This window comes from Centroberyx gerrardi, chromosome 21 (assembly GCF_048128805.1).
Source record: "Centroberyx gerrardi isolate f3 chromosome 21, fCenGer3.hap1.cur.20231027, whole genome shotgun sequence".
In the NCBI taxonomy this organism is placed as follows: domain Eukaryota; kingdom Metazoa; phylum Chordata; class Actinopteri; order Beryciformes; family Berycidae; genus Centroberyx; species Centroberyx gerrardi.
The window spans coordinates 5,071,296-5,087,738 of NC_136017.1; the positions used below are offsets into that span (position 1 = coordinate 5,071,296).

Here is a 16,443-nt window from a genome sequence, read left to right on the forward strand (position 1 = left end):
TATCACTTTGCTCTTCTGTGGTCACAGGAATATGACCTTTAAAAAAATCATGTGTTAACATTTGTTTTATGCTTTGGGTAAAATGGCAGCTTTGAGTTAATGTAGGCCTACATGTGATTTTGAAAGTAAGAAATTGTTATCAACGGTGAAATCCACTCACAACATTTGACATTTATTTTATGTCTTTCTCTAGAATACAGCATAAACAGTTATGCTTAATTTATGAATTATGAGATGCTTTTGGTTTACTCCATGCTGGTACACACGGCTCTTCCAGGGGGCACCACGTGCACAACAAAACAAGTCAGGAATATGTCCAAGTAATACTAATTAGTTGCTCTTATTCATACACAGACATTTATTCCAATCCAAATGAATTTGCGAAGAACACAGTCAATTCTACTGTGAAAGGCCATGAAAAACAGATCAAAACAACGTCCTGTACCTTTAACGGTCACGTGGTGAGCTTCGTAGCCTAGGAGAAGTTTTGTTTACTTCCGGGTTGTTAAGGACGAAAACAAGCAGACACACGCCCACGACGACAGCGGCTGGGAGGGAAAGCCGATTAAACACACAGAGATGGCAGGGGAGACAGAGGACGAGATACCAGGTAATGCAAGTAATCTCATCATCTTTATTCGACCCAGTTATCGTAAATGTTTTCTAAACGGACGAAAGAAACATTAGATAGCTAGTTAATAGTCCAGGTAGTTCATGTTAGCTTCGCCTTTAGCTCGCTCGCTAGCAGCAGCTGAAGCTTCAAAGGAAAATAACGTGAACAACAAACGTGGAGCTGGAAGACACAGACAAAACATAATACCACATAACATAGTAATTAACCAACCAACTAATAACTAAGTTACAGTTGGAGTTGACTAGTTTCTATCACCTAACTTGGTCAGCTCTTAGTATGTAACGTTACTGTTATTCTACAAATGGCTTCAAACTGGGCTGAAAGTGGTGGATTTTAGTTGAATTTATCAATGGCACGACTTTTAAATCACTTCTCCAAATTTACTTTTATTGTTAGGCCTTTCTATAATCTTTGGCTTTCATTAATGTTTTTTCCGTGTTGCATTGACTGTAGTTTACTTATTCAACTTGTTTCACCCCAATGGCTGGGACTGTGTTTTACTGTTTTATATGATTTTTCTTTGATTTTCATTGATCTATGTCATTTGTTCTCTTATTTTTCTTGGTTGTGAAGTACTTTGTAACTTTGTTTTGAAAGTGCTCTGTAAGTAAAGATTATTATATTCGCCCCCCTGGCTTGTCAACCCTCATATATCTCCATTATAATATATAGTCAACAGCTCATGTGACTTGGCTCAGTACCAGTCGCCTGTTCCTTAAACTTCTTTTCTGTCTTCCAGAATCGGGAGCGGTTTTCACATTTGGAAAGAGCAAATTTGCTGACAACATCCCCAGTAAATTCTGGCTTAAAAATGACGTGCCCCTCAAAATTGCTTGTGGGGACGAACACACAGCATTAATAACAGGTGAGAGCCTCACCACATATGTTCACTACATGATTATTACTAAAGCTTTGCTTTGAGGCAATATTTCAGCGTTTACATTTTGTATCAGTATCGATTTTAAGACATCCAAATGTATTGAAAGGTGTTGAAATGCTTCAAAACATTTGATTCTTACAATGAGAACTAAGTTTTCTTCTAGTTTATGGACATTTGGACTGAGGAAATGAACTATGTATAGTGTGAGTCTGATCAGACTAACGGATGGAAAGTGCGAATGTTAGACAGAAATAACTGCCTACATGTCATTAAAAATGTGCTTACTTTTACCAAAGAGAAGAATTTTAGAACCACTATCGATGTTGAAGTATGGAAGCGATCCCAGCTCTACCAACATGACCTGTCGCTTTAAACCAAATCCTCCCGCTGAGGCACAATAGAAACCAACTGTGCCTTTCAAATGCTTGTCTCCACAGAAAATGGAAAACTCTTCATGTTTGGCAGTAACAACTGGGGCCAGCTAGGTTTGGGATCCAAATCCAGCGTGAACAAGCCCACTTGTGTGAAAGGTTGGTCCTGAAATAGCTTTCTTTCTTTCCCATTCCCCAACTCTTTCTTCCCTGTAAGTGCTGCCACCGACTGCTGTTTCCAGCCTCTTGGAAGACGAGTCAAGAGGGAGTCCCTCGCCCGAGCAGATGTCCCTTACAGCAGGGCAGGAAACTAAAATTTTATTCATTTTACCAGCCAACAAGAGTTTTAGATCAGAATATGACCTCTAAATCAGTTGGATACCTTCTAATATGGCTGGTAGAGTAGACACAGGTCAAATTTAGCAGCCTTTTGCAGGTAGCTGGTGGTAATTTCCCAATCTGCTCACAACTGAACCAGCGATTATTAGAGAAAATGAGAGAAAATGTCTTACTCCTGGACAATACTGTTTCCCTGCGCAAGCTCTTTTTTATCAGTCTAACCACCGTCGCAACCTATAAAGACATAAAGATATTGTTGCTGATGTGGAAAAAACATTTTGTTCTTTTCCTTACTAGAATTGACAGGTGACATGGCAATTTATGTGAGTGAGTTTCATGATACTTGAGCAATTGGTACACATTATAATCCCATTACATAAAGATACACAGGTGTCAGTGAGAAAATACACTTAAATCACACTTTTTGCATATGCATGTTATGTTTTTTCCCCCCACCAAAAACAATGTATATTTTGCTGCAGGGGAAACTAGAACGGTTTTAGTGGGAATGGGATTGTCCTGAATGTGTCAGGTCTTTGTAATCAGTAATCAATGCTGTCTAACCCCGTTTTGGACCTTTTTACAATATTTCTGTTGCTCTGCCTCGTTGAGGAAACCCTTCAGGGTCTTACAAGTGGAAGTCCCCCCCCCCCCCCCCCCCCCCCCCCCCCCAAAAGAGGAAAGCCCCAGATTTGTTACTACTGTAATCCCAATCTGGAGGGTCCATAATCTGGTTTAATCTAGAGAGAGAGAGAGAGAGAGAGAGAGAGAGAGAGAGAGAGAGAGAGAGAGAGAGAGAGAGAGAGAGATACGCTGCTGGTTGCTTATCAGGTTTTTCCTCTCCACCCCGCTGTGATTATGATGCAGTCTCAGCACCATTTGGCTTTCCATCTAAATACTGAACAGGTGTGCGGTTCTGTGTGATGTAATGAAAAACATACTGCAACATGCTCATATAAATGGCATGGTCCACTTATGCGGTGGAAATAACATATCAGTGACTTTTTTTCTGTAAAATAAAGTAATTACAGTGCAGTTTTCTTTCGAACAGAGTGAAGTGCATATCGTAGTGTTTCTTTTGTAGCAGTTACAGTGGAGATCAGTTTAGTTCTGGGTTTGCTAGCATTCCCAGTCTTAATATTAGTTTGATTACTTGTTAAGTGGCTTGTATTTGGAAGTATTGACGGTGAAATACTGTATTTGTTACAGTAAAATACACAAAATGCATCAAGCTACATGAGGAAACTTTTGTTCACATACAGATGTGGCAGGCTATATGGTAATTTGTTGTGTAGTAAGGTATTTAATGTATTACCAATGTATTATCAAAAATGTATTACAAATAACTTCAAAAAAACAACAACAGCAAGTCAAACATGTTTTAGACCTTAGACCTAACCTTTTTTTGGCCTGAAATTGATGAGAAAAGCATGAATATTCATAACCAGAATTGTTCAGGCAGGGAATCAGTTGTTAACTTTGTACTGATGTATTTAGATTTACATTTTAAAATCTCCATCTTATAATTTCAGCTCTTAAGTCTGAGAAAGTGCAGCTTGTGGCCTGTGGAAGAAATCACACTATAATCTGTACAGGTAACTCTTTGATTTGGATGCATTTTGTTTGTGCCAATATAACATCTATTTTAACCTGGTATGGACAAGGGAGGCTTCCGTCTCAATCAGTTTTGTGTGTGTGTGTGTGTGTGTGTGTAGCTCAGGGAAACGTGTACACCACAGGCGGGAACAGCGAGGGTCAGCTGGGCCTCGGCGACTGCGAGGAGAGGACGGCCTTCCAACTGGTCAAATTCTTCAGTTCACGTAAACCAATCAAAATGCTCGCTGCCGGTTCGAACACGTCTGCTGCTCTCACCGGTGAGGTTCAGTGTTGAGGTTTAATCTCAGGAGGTGCATTGTGATATAAAAGTACAAAAGTCATTGATTTTTTCTTTGAGTCCTTAGTTGACAAAATACTAACACTTGGAGAGTGGATCCTTAGAAATATTGAAAGATAAACTCAGTGATTTGCTTCATTTACTGACTGATCCTGCCCCTGCCTCATGTTAGAGAGCGGTCAGCTGTTCATGTGGGGCGACAACACCGAGGGTCAGACCGGCCGGGGTAAAGAGAGCCACGCCACGACCCCCCAGCAGGTCACCATGGGCCGGCCCGTGGCCTGGGTCTCCTGTGGCTACTACCACTCTGCCTTTGTTACAGGTGAGAACAGGAAAACAAATTCAGCTACGACAATATACAGACCTTTAACTAATTATTAAAAAGCAACACATTTCGGCTTCAATAACCTCTGTCAGGGTTACAGAATTGCTTGTATATTCAACAATAAGTATATTCAGTGACATCCCACATGGCCACCTCAGGGCCCATAGACCAATTGGATGCCAGTATTTCATCATAGGGTTCCTTAAGGACATAAAATCCCAGTCAGGAACCGTAAAACATCTAAATGAAATTAAATTCCTCATTCATTCCATTTGGGTAAATAAAAGAAAAAACTCCTCTTTATTTCATAAATTGTCTTGATTGTCTTTTTCTTTTGGTCCTTTGTACAGGTGAGTACAGGGTACAGGATGTATTTCCATTGTCAGTTTTTTATTATCTTTTTCCTTGATTGTGGTTTAAATAAATATTAGAACGTTAAACTCAAAAGTTGAAATTTAAAAATTTAAATTTGGGAACCGGGAAGGAAACATTTTTTTGTAGCCTATAGGCCACAGTGGCAAGTAATTTTGAAAAGTCACCAGCCACTTTCACTATTTTGCAAGACACACTGCTTTCACTTTCATATAGAGAATTTAGATTTCAAGAATAGAAATCCAAGTGATTGTTGGTTACTTGTCAATGTGACTACAGTAGACACACTTGCCACAGTTTGCCACTGTTGGCTGGTGGCAATGTCCCACCCTGTTGTGGAAATAGTTTTTTCGGTACATTTCCTTTTTTCCAGCTTCCTTGCTCTACTCATTCTGTGAAACTGTCACTGTATGTTCTCAGTTGACGGGGCTTTGTACACGTTCGGGGAGCGTGACAGCGGGAAACTGGGTCTGGGCACCGACCAGCTGGCCAGCCACCGAGCGCCGCAGCTGGTGAAGAGCATCACGGAGAAGGTGACACAGGTGGCCTGCGGCGGCGGGCACACTGTGGCCCTCACAGGTACAGCCACACACACAACAGTGGCAGTTACAATTCTTGCCTAGTGCAGCTTTTATCATGCTTGTTCATCTTGATAATTTGAGGTGTTCAAATGATTATACTGCACTTTTTGCATCTCGATATCGTGACTTGTAATTACTATACGATTAATCACAATGGACTGTGCCCTAACTCAAGTTCATAATAAATTAGATAGGCTTTTGTTTAAACCCCAAATGCTTTATTTATTCCATCTTACCCTTTCAGAGGATGACATCTACACGTTCGGCCTGGGACAGTTCGGCCAGCTGGGACACGGGACGTTCATCTTCGAGGCCCGGCTGCCCCGCCTCGTCGACCACTTCAAGAAGGGACGGGTCTGCCATGTGGCCTGTGGAGAGAACCACACGGCTGTGATCACAGGTACACACACACACACACACACACCCCAGGAAATGTATTGGTTCAGTAAAAGTTGAGTACCTCCCCCCATGCCACCTGTCAGACTGATTGACATGTTGTTGCCATGGTTTTTTAGATAGCGGTGTGCTCTACACGTTTGGAGACGGGAGGCACGGGAAACTCGGCCTGGGAGAGGAAAACTTCACCAATCAATTTAAACCAACTCTTTGTCCGCGCTTTCTCAAGTATAACGTTCAAGCGGTAGGTGTTGCACATGTGCATGTTTTGGGGTTTATCGAGATAGAGATTTACTCATCATTTTGATATTAAACTTCGCATGGTTACTAATGCTAATACATACTTCTGTGTGCAAATTTACAATCACAGGCCCCGTGCGGCGGCTGTCACATGGTGGTGTTGGCACGGCCGAGGGATCAGAGCTGCGGCGATGCGATCCTGGAGGAAGACGACGTGACAGAAGATTACCTAGAGAAGTCCCTCGGGCAGCTGCTAGGGGACACCGCTGACTCCTCTACCCTGCAACGGAGCCTCTCCGCCAGGGATCGCAGGAGAGAGAGGGTGGGTACCTGACCCGGACGACCCAGGGTCTTGTAGAGGCGGGGTTCCTACGCAGGTCTAGAGAGCCTGGAAAAGTACGACAAAGGAAGTCAATCATTTCTAGATCTTGAAAGGTTTCTGAAAAATGTTGTTGTTCATTGCTGATATATTACTATCCATTTACTATAGTTGTAAATACACTTTCCTATATTAGCAGTTATGCAGGCATTTCTCGGAAGCAGAGCTGCTCTGGAGGCAGAAATAATCTCATTGGTTGAGTTAAACTTCAGTGGGCGGAGCCAAAAAATTTTTTTTTTTGGAGTACAAGTTAGCTAACTTGAACTTGAAACTTGAATGGCTGAAAAGGAACTCTGGTCAAAATATAAATAGTAAATATAAATGGCAATGACTTATTTTTTCATCTCATTTTCATCTCTCATCATTTTTTTCAATCTCTGAAATGGGTTTTTTGGAGCATTTAGTTCGTATTTTTATGGGTTTGTGTACACTCGTGCATTAGCATATGAGTCCTCGCTAATTCAACCCCCCCCCCAACCCCCCCATCCTTTCCTGTAGGAGCGATCTCCGGACCAGTTCGGCGCCATGTTCCGCACCCTGCCAGCCAGGACGCCCGGCTACCTCAACCCCCCGCTGCCCGTCACCAGCCAGACCATCCCGCCCAGACTGCCTCCACCAGAGCTGGGCCACAGAAAGGTGCACAACGGCACTCACCAACACAGGAGCGCAGGGTCAATCCACAAGGGTACCTACCTCACCTCCTCCGCCTCCACCTCTTCCTCCTCCTCTTCCTCCTCATGTTTTCCTCCAGATTGAGGAAAAGTGGGATTTTGAAATGCTTGGCAAAGTCAAGCATTTGCAGTTTAAACACTTCTAGTTGGATTTCCGTAGGAATTTGTAGCAAAAGTTCAGAAAAATGTAAGAATATATTTTCACATTCATTACTTTTTTTTTGCTAATTTTCCTGTTTCAGTAGAGCTGTTATTCAGAGGTCTTAAGTTTTTTTCTTTTTTTTTTTGCTTGGGTCTGCCTTCCTTCTCTCTACCCCCCACCCCCCACCCCACCCCACCCCCAGTTCCTACTTCCATCTCAAAGGGTGTCTACTATGGGTTCAGACATTCAGTATTTTCTTCAGAAACTCACACCATTATCTAATCTTACACTATTATTTTAGTATTCACACCACTAGTAACCACATCACCATGCTACTGTCCTATAGCCGATGTGAGCTAGCTGACTGTTAGCAGTAGCACTAACTGTGTTGCAGAGATAGACAGGATACATAGCAGGGCTAGTACCCGATTAGTCGTTGAAGCACAATGTTGCCCAAAAGTTCAGCTGGACTGGCCGATATGTCTCTGGCTGTAGAAAGTGGAGTCCTAGTGTGCAGCAACTAGGTTTGGGAAAGTAACACAAACTATCAGTAAAATGCCACGTGAATTTGGGCAATGGCTGCTAAATTTGTGCCATAAAATTAACAACCGTTGTCCGGGGGCTTCTATTTTTAATCAATCACAGGGGCTTTCACTTTTCTCCATCACCTTCACTGATGGATAAAAAGGCCAATTTCTCACGCTGGGAGTAAAATGCTTGTTGTTCTGAAAAAGAGCATCAATTATGTATGATGTATAATCCAAATGAATCTGGAAAAAAATCAGCGTACGACTTAAACTGACTGGACTAAAATGTCCTGTTTTGTAACCCGGCAGAGCAAGCACGGGGCGAGACAGACAGCACTGTGGAGAGCCTGACTGACACCGACAGCGTTAAAGGCCTGGGAGAAACCACAGATTTCCTCAACATGGTAAGAGACAAATTAATCTGCCGTCTGCTCTGACATGTGCAAGTGAGGGAAGAAATTGAAGAGTTTCGTTCTGACACTCCTTACAAAAATGTGGGAGGGCGGCAAGAGAAAAAGATTAATTCTCCTTTGGGAATCTATAGAGTTTAAAGAATGGGAGGTAATCTAATAACTCATATAATGTACAAATGTTGAGTGATGAAATGAATTGTTCTACTTCTGAGATTAAAGTAATTTCCACCCATTATTATAGAAATTATGAGTTAGGGTGGATTTTGGTATATTATGACTTTCCCTGTCTTCAGTCCTAATTATTTTTGATGAATGTCAGAAATCATTTTGGAATTTGACATTGTTCATCTTAATTTTTTTCCTGACAGACACATATGATGAAGATGGACCCCAGTGATAAGACACTCATGCTGTCCCCAGTTCAGAAGGTAACTCAGCCACGTCACTGCTGTTTTTTTCAGTTATACACTTATTTGTACCCATTTCTTGGGCTAATGGATAGATTTATCACATTAACAGCAGCCATGATGCTTCACACCTAGCCATCTATCCACCTGTCGCTCTGTCTTTCTCCATTATTCAGTCATGCATTACTTTTTTTGTTTCTCGTCTCTCTTTTACCACTTACTTTGGTCCAGTTGTCTGCATGTCTCTTTTCCACTCTAATGCATGCCTCTTTTTCATCCTCTTCCTGCTTTCTTGTGCCTGGGATAGAGGAAGGGTAAGCATGGTAAGGCAATTAAAGGGGAGAACGAGAAAGAGAACCAAAGAAGGGAGAGAAAGCTCCCAAAGCCGGGGCGTTTCTCCCCGACCTCCCCTTCTCATAAGAGGGGGGATCTCACCCCCCGCCGGGCGTTGCCCACTGAGCTCTTGAAGAGCCACAGTGCCCGTTCTCTTACGACACAAAGCCCGCGCCACAAGACACAGGCCGGCACTTCCCAAAACAAAGCAGTCGGCAAGGAGAACGTCATCATGGCAATGGAGGAGTTAGAGCCTGCTGCTGCGAAGGGTAGAGCTACAAAAAGCAAGCCTCCAAGCTTAGGGGACATTAGCAAAGAAAAGTCCAAACCGCGGCCCAGGCCAATCCAAGGGAACAGCCAGTTGATAGAGGTTGGCAGGGAGGGACGAGGAAAACTGATAACAGACTCTAAACTGGGGGAGACAAAGAGCCCCACCCAAACTAAACGCTCAGAAGCCAAAAAGACACTTTTGGGTGCCGGTTCTAAATCTCCGGAGGTGAAAGTTAAGCAAGTGCAGTCTGAGCCCAAGCCTGTTAGGGTGAAAAGCAAACCTATAGTTGTGGAAAGTAAACTCGCAGGAGTTGGCTCACGAGATAAACATGGTGGCAGAGACTCACCAGGCTTTGATCTAAGTGATGCTCTGGATGAAAGTATAGGGAGTCTTCGATCGCTTTCCGAGGGCAGCGTGAGGTCTAAAAAAAAGTCCCAGTCCAAAGAGAATATAGTGTTATCTAAAGACCCCAAAAAATCAAAGAACGAGAAAAACAAAAAAGAGGCTCAGTCCAAAAAAGAGGCTCAGCCCAAAAAAGAGGCTCAGTCTAAAAAAGAGGCTCAGTCCAAAAAAGAGGCTCAGCCCAAAAAAGAGGCCCAGTCTAAAAAAGAGGCTCAGTCCAAAAAAGAGACTCAGTCCAAAAAAGAGGCTCAGTCCAAAAAAGAGGCCCAGCTCAAAGAAGAGGCTCAGTCCAAAAAAGAGGCTCAGTCCAAAAAAGAGGCTCAGTCCAAAAAAGAGGCCCAGCTCAAAGAAGAGGCTCAGTCCAAAAAAGAGGCTCAGTCCAAAAAAGAGACTCAGTCCAAAAAAGAGGCTCAGTCCAAAAAAGAGGCCCAGCTCAAAGAAGAGGCTCAGTCCAAAAAAGAGGCTCAGTCCAAAAAAGAGGCTCAGTCCAAAAAAGAGGCCCAGCTCAAAAAAGAGGCTCAGTCCAAAAAAGAGGCTCAGTCCAAAAAAGAGGCTCAGTCCAAAAAAGAGGCTCAGTTAAAAAAAAAGGCTCAGTCCAAATCTTCGACACAAACGCCGCCAGAAACGCCGAAGCGCAGCCTGCTCGCCGGCGCTGCCGGCGCCGCCTCTCTTGCAGCAGGCTCGGCGTTGATCAGAGAGGTGGCGTCCAGAAGCCAGTTCAGCTCGCCGTCGCCCACGCTGTCCGACAGTTCCAGCCCCGAGCGCCGCCGCCGCGGCATCTCGAAAGACGGCGCGGCCAAACCCCGGTCCCTGTGGAGCGAAGAGTCCGACTCCGAATCCCACGCCGCCAAACCGGGCAAGAGAACCGCCGTTAGCATCAATATCATTCCAGCGCCGGAGAGCTCCGAGCAGAGGGATAGTAGCTCCTACGGGGGTTCGGCGAGCCTGGATGAGAAGGAAAAAGGTCTGGATGAAAGTGGGGAGGAAAGCAAGGACGAGACCGAGAGTAGCAACGACAACTCAGCCAAACAGGAGGAGGAAGAGGAGGAGGATGAAAGCGAGAGAGGGAAGACAACGAGTGCAGAAAGCAGGGATGAAAGCGAGGGAGAGGAGGAGGAGGAGGAGGAGGAATCGAGCCACAGCATCGAGAAGGTTACAGAAGATGACGAAGACAGCGACACTCTTCAGCCGGAAGAGGAGGAAGACGATGACGAGCAGGTTACCGAAGGAGAGGAGGAGAGAAGCGGGGTAGAAATGGATGAGGAGGAGGAGAGCGAGTCGGAGGCTACGGGAAAAGATGAGAGCGGAGAAGAGGAGGAGGAGGAGGAGGAAGAGGAGTCGAGCGGGACGGTGGGAAGCGAGGGAGAGAGCGAGGAGGAGACGGATAAGAGCGAAAGCAAAGCAAGTGACATAGAGGAGGAGGAGGAAGAGGAGGAAGAAAGCGAGGAAGCGTCAAGTAGCGAGACAGAAAGCAAAGGAGGGGAGTCTGAAGATGAGGAGGAGGAAGATGAGGAAGAGGAGGCGGAATTAGAAGGGGAGGAAGAGGAAGATGAAAGTGAATCTTTAGAGTCTTCGGAGGCGAGAGATGAGAGTGACGTGGAGAGTGAAGAGGAGGAGGAGGAAGAGGAGGAGGAAGAAAAGAAGAGTAGTGCTGAGGAGGAGGAGGAAGATGAGGGGGAGGCAGAGGAAGAGAATAGTGAGGAAGCAGAGAGTGAAAACGAGGAGGAAAGTGAAGAAGAGGAAGAAGAAGAGGAGGAGGTTGAAGAGGAGGAGGAGGAGGAGGAAGAAGTAGAGGAAGGGGAGAAGAGTGAAGAGGAAGAGCAGGAGGCGGAAGGGAACGAAGACGAAGAAGCAGAGGAAGAGGAGGAGGAGGCAGAGCAAGAAGGTGAAAAAGAGGAGGATGGAGATGAAGAGGCTGAGGAGGAAGAGGTTGACAATGAAGAAGAAGAAGAGGAGAGTGGAGAAGAAGAAGAGGAAGAAGAAGAAGAGGAGGAGGAAGAGGAGGAGGAGGAAGAGGTTGACAAAAAGAGAAAGAAAACCGCTGAAATCAAAAGACAGAGTAGTAAATCTGCGACTAAAAGTAAACCAAGGTCAGGTGGGAAGGGCCAGGCTGCAGGGGAGTCTGAGGAGTTTTGGGATGATGTTTTACCTCAGTACCTCAATCTTAAATAATACCAGCTATATACTGTATATTTATATGTTATACAAGAAGTTATACCACTTATTTTTACCACTAAGTTTTCCAAGGCCAGCACAGAAAACCATGTGCATTGTACAAAAAACATTTCCTCTATTGTCCATCACAGACAGTGCCTTTTCTGGTCATATTCATTTAAGATCATCTTATTTATTTGTTTGTTTTTGCTTTGCTGCATTTCATTTTCATGTGTATTGAATGCATAGGTAAGTTGCTTTTTTTACGCTGTTTCTCTCGCAGACCCTTTTTATTGTAATATTTTATTCAGAACTTCTTTTGCATTTCCATCCTTGCCTTTGGGTTGTATGTAAATTGCCTGATCCACCACAGTACAGGGGGAGTTTTGTCTGCTCTTGTGCTGTTTAAATAGTTGCAGCTGTGTGTAAAGCGGTGTCAGCAATTTCTCAACTGATAGAAAATCAGCTAAAGTTTTGCTTTAAAAAGGCTTTGTTTACTTCTTTACTTGGCAACTACAAAATAGGGCTGAACGATTTTGAAAAAATATCTAATTGCGATTATTTTGACTGATATTGCAATTGCGATATGATTTGCGATATTAGAGGGTATGATAATTTTTACATCATTATTCTCATTTTCATTGAAAAACGTATTAAAATGATTATGGTGTGATTTTTGCGGGGATCTGTACCAAACAAAGATGTTTTCTTAAGTCTGTAGAATATGATGTGTAGGCAGGACATCTCTGCAGCACGACAATATTTAATTTAAAATGGTATTTTGACACACATTTCGCCTTTAACAAATATTGCGCCTCCTGCGATTTGAAAATTGCAGTAGGCCATATTGCGATTTCGATAAAATTTCGATTAATTGTTCAGCCCTACTACAAAATGGGTATATTTGGGCCAAAGACTTGTGTGTTTTTCCCCACAACCCAGGTGTATCATGCCATGCTCATACTGGCACAGTACAGGATGTTTTTGTGTTTTGTGCTGGAGAAGTTAATATCTGGTACCGGCTACATCATTACATGGGTGACAGGCAGACGATGCACACAAGTGATCAGTATTCCAAAGGGTGCTGATACTGTCCCATAATTTGTCAATAATTTATCATTTTTACAGGCTGAATTTTGACTAAAACTCATGTTTTTCTGGAAAAGTGCATGGTGAATTTTGATATCATCATGATATGGCCAGTACCAGTACAGGTACAGGTACAGGTACAGGTACAGGTACAGGTACCGGTGCAATGGAGCTAAACCCTGATCTGATTTTAAGGTGTTTTAAGGTTCAGGTTGCCTTAATCTGTGGCAGTTGAAGATTTACATTTTTATAAGTAATGATCATGATATCTTCTTTGTTTTTTTCTCTTTCTTTCTTCTTCTTTCTAATTTCTTTTCATGAGATAATTAATTTTAAACAATTTTATTTTTGTGTTTTATAATAAATACATTTTGTTGGATTTGTTGTACTACGTTTTGTGTCTTCTTGCAAAGCAGGATAACGCTCAGAAATTAATTAATTCAAGATTAGCTCACTGGGACGAATTCCTGAAGTTAACTGCATGGCACCGTCTTTCCTAAAGCTAATCAGTTCTCTAGTTTATGACTCAGAACTCAGTGAAGAATGACCTGCATGTGTAGTTTTTGCATTTGGCACTAATGCTAAACGTTGGTAATGACAGCACAGGATGAGCTTTCCTCTTTCTTTCGCCCAGGTTATTGAGTATTTAAGGCAAGTTAATTTATTCATACAGCCCTTTATCACAAGCATGTCTCAAAGGACTACAGAGATTTCAGATCCAGGAGCAGGTGGGGCTCGTTTTCTTCCTCCGATCACGTCATCCTCTTTGTGTCTGTAATCCTTCTCGCAATCCCTTCCTATCCCTCCCAGTTGTAGTAATAACATTGTAGTGTAGTAGAATAGTGACAGCTCACATGTAGTAATATAGTAACAGATCAGGGGGTTGTCAATTTACTTTCTTTATTCAAAACATATGATAGAGCGATCATTCTCTGTTATTTATTTAAGAAAGGAAGTGTAAATCTTTTTAAAAGGGATCGGGGCGGGAAAATTAGCACCAGCACCTTCTGATTAATCTTGACTGTTACTGCAAGTTTGTCTTCCTCTACCAGCCTTTTTTCGTGTTTTGGCTGTTTTTTTTTCACAGCATTTCTCATTCTGTCCTATTGTTTTCATGCTTTTCTGCCGCCATTCCCTGCCTCCTCCTCCTTTCTTCAAATCCCATCCCTCTGTTAGTTTTTGGTTTTTGAAGTAAAAGTAAATTGAGCCCGAGCCCTGTATAGCTTTCCCACCGCTACCTCCTCTCACCCAGCAGAGTTAGATATCATGCCCATAATTAAGTTCTTACACTGCAAAACTATCCATTTTAGCAATTTAATCTGGTATTGAGTCTTAAAATAATATTTTTCATAAGAGAAGTAAAAAAAATCTGCCAGTTGGGTGAGATACTTTCACTTGTTTCCAATGCAAATCAACTTGTTTCAAGAATTTTTTTTGATACTAGTGGAGTCTTCTACTTTATTCTGTCTTTTTGAAAATATCGATGCTTGTTTCTATAAAATTCCTGAAACAACTGAAACGGCATTGTTAAAAAGTGGAATCATTTCATCCCGATGGCAGAAATTTCTACTTGTTTTAAGAAAAATAACATTTTTAGACTGAATACAAGACTAAATATTTCGGTAAGCAGTGCAGATCTTCTCTTGTGCTAATATTCCTCATATAATGCGTATAATGCGCCAGCTAAGGCTGTAGTTTCGTCTAGTTTTATTTTGTTGGACATGAAATACATTTGTTATGTCTCAAATTTAGTCTTTGTTTTGTCAGGATTTGAGTGCTCAGACATGGAGTAAAGATGAGAAGGAAGAAGAGGAAGAAGAAGAAGAAGAGGAGGAGGATGATGAAGAGGTGGAGGAAGAGGAGGAGGAGGAGGAGAATGAGGCAGAGAACGATACATCTGCCGAGACGGAGGGACGGTCCTCGCAGAGTTTAGACGACTCGACAGAAAAACCAGCGGAGGAGTCTGAGCGTCCAGTAAATACACTTCCAAATTTTTCATCTACATTGTTTTTGGTATTGATGATAAACATTATGTGCCAAATGGGAAATTGTAATTGTAGTTGTAATTGTGCACTAACATGTGAGATCTGATGTTTCCAGAAGCCCGAAGAGCTGAAAGAAGAGTCTGTACCTGACGGAGAGCAGAAAGGTGACTGAAATTTGTTGGAAGACATTTCAATTCATGTCTGAATAAAGAAAGATTCACGCATTATTTATATGCATCGATTAATGATGAAACACATTAATCGATGCGAAGGAAACCTTAAACATTGAATTGCACGGTCTGCCATCAACAGCAGCTGAAATCACGGAGGGGCCCGACACCGTAACTGAAGAGAAGACGGACGACAGCATCAAACCGGCCAATGGGACGGCAAACAACAACTCAAAGGGCCAATCGGGCTCCAGCAAGAGGGTAAGAGGATGTTTTTTTTTTTGAGGAAAATAGGAACAAACCTGGGTTTTCCAGAAGTCCCTCAGAATCAAAAGAGCGAGGGCTTCTTTCTAGAGCCGCCATTTTGCACCAAGAGACGTCCAACAATCATACAGGGAGAAATCCATCGTAGAAGAGGAGAGAGACCAGTTTCTCCACCCACAGGAGCAGGAGAGAGACCAGAATGCACTGCAGCATCAAGATGGGTTGGGGTTTGTGTGTGTTAAGTGGCGACTCTCACTTTTTATTGACTGAACAAACTCTCGCTCCACTGTCGCTATCACTATTGCTTTCTCCACCGACATTTACTGTATATAACCCACAGCTGAATGCAACAAGTTCACACCCGTTCTCTGGGGGTTCTCGAAAGGCATTCTGGGAAATGTAGGAAATCACTAACTGCAGTAGAAGCAGACGAGGCAGGTTGAGGGAAAGTGGGTTCACCAAAAATGTAAATTACAACCCTTCATCACAAAATAACTCCTGGAATGAATTGAACAGATTGATATATAACAGTGTGAGAGGATCTGAGGTCTGAGTTATTGTTCTGAGATTGAAACCGAACGAGGGCGATCGCTCACCTCTTCCGCCACCAATTTCTCCCTTGTCCTCCTCTCTTCAGCTCTCTCTGTTCGGGCGGCTGTCCTCCTCCTCCAGATCCAAGCCGGCGGAGGAGAGGGGCCGAACCGGCAGCGGGGACGCGGCCGTCCGGGGGGGAGAGCCTCCCCCCGCGCCCGCCGGGAGCAGCGGCCCGGAGACAAGCAGGGGCGGAGCGGAGCCGAGGGCGCCGCCTCCTCCGGGCGTCAGGGGGCCTCGCTCCGGCACCTGCGCCTTACTGTGACTCCCGAGAACGACACCCTGGGGTGGCCCGCAACGAGCGGAGCCAGAGTGTTCAAAGGTTCATTAGCGGCGGGGTTGAATCCCCGAACAGGGATGATGGGTTTATGAAATGCTGAACATGTGCAGTACTTTATATAGTTCAGTGGTGTGCAGTATCGTCCAGCTCCTCTGTGCCTTGTGTTAAAGCTGCACTAGGCAACATTTTTATATAAAGATACACCCGTCTTATCAGCCTAAATCACAAAGTGGGGCTGCAAATAGAAGAGCGTCCCATCCACACTAATTGAGACGCTGTAGATTTGCCCTAATTGCCAAAATGAAGTTCTGGTGTCAGGTCTGGACTCTTCTC

At 43.5% G+C, this 16,443-nt stretch overlaps 1 protein-coding gene across 3 annotated transcripts; it reads left to right on the top strand.

Annotated features, from left to right (window-relative positions):
• The first annotated feature begins 532 nt into the window (after positions 1-532).
• Positions 533-16,173, top strand: rpgrb (retinitis pigmentosa GTPase regulator b). Of its 3 annotated transcripts, none has more exons than XM_078290988.1 (17): positions 533-610; positions 1,374-1,499; positions 1,952-2,044; positions 3,757-3,819; positions 3,940-4,098; positions 4,291-4,440; positions 5,236-5,394; positions 5,641-5,796; positions 5,912-6,036; positions 6,163-6,354; positions 6,910-7,096; positions 8,061-8,155; positions 8,533-8,592; positions 14,588-14,794; positions 14,921-14,969; positions 15,118-15,236; positions 15,877-16,173. In XM_078290988.1, the coding sequence occupies exons 1-17, from the start codon at positions 580-582 to the stop codon at positions 16,093-16,095; spliced, it is 2,190 nt and encodes a 729-aa protein (XP_078147114.1). In that variant the 5' UTR covers positions 533-579; the 3' UTR covers positions 16,096-16,173. The 3 variants fall into 3 exon arrangements, with proteins under 3 accessions (XP_078147114.1, XP_078147116.1, XP_078147115.1); XM_078290990.1 differs by having other exon boundaries at positions 15,121-15,236; XM_078290989.1 differs by having other exon boundaries at positions 14,924-14,969.
• Positions 16,174-16,443: the final 270 nt, after the last annotated feature.

Excerpts from the sequence above, each read along its gene's own strand:
- rpgrb (XM_078290988.1), top strand. The coding sequence starts at position 580 with ATGGCAGGGGAGACAGAGGACGAGATACCAG. Across the intron at positions 5,395-5,640 it reads GCACACTGTGGCCCTCACAG|AGGATGACATCTACACGTTC; the intron begins GTACAGCCACAC and ends TTACCCTTTCAG. Across the intron at positions 14,795-14,920 it reads CGGAGGAGTCTGAGCGTCCA|AAGCCCGAAGAGCTGAAAGA; the intron begins GTAAATACACTT and ends TGATGTTTCCAG.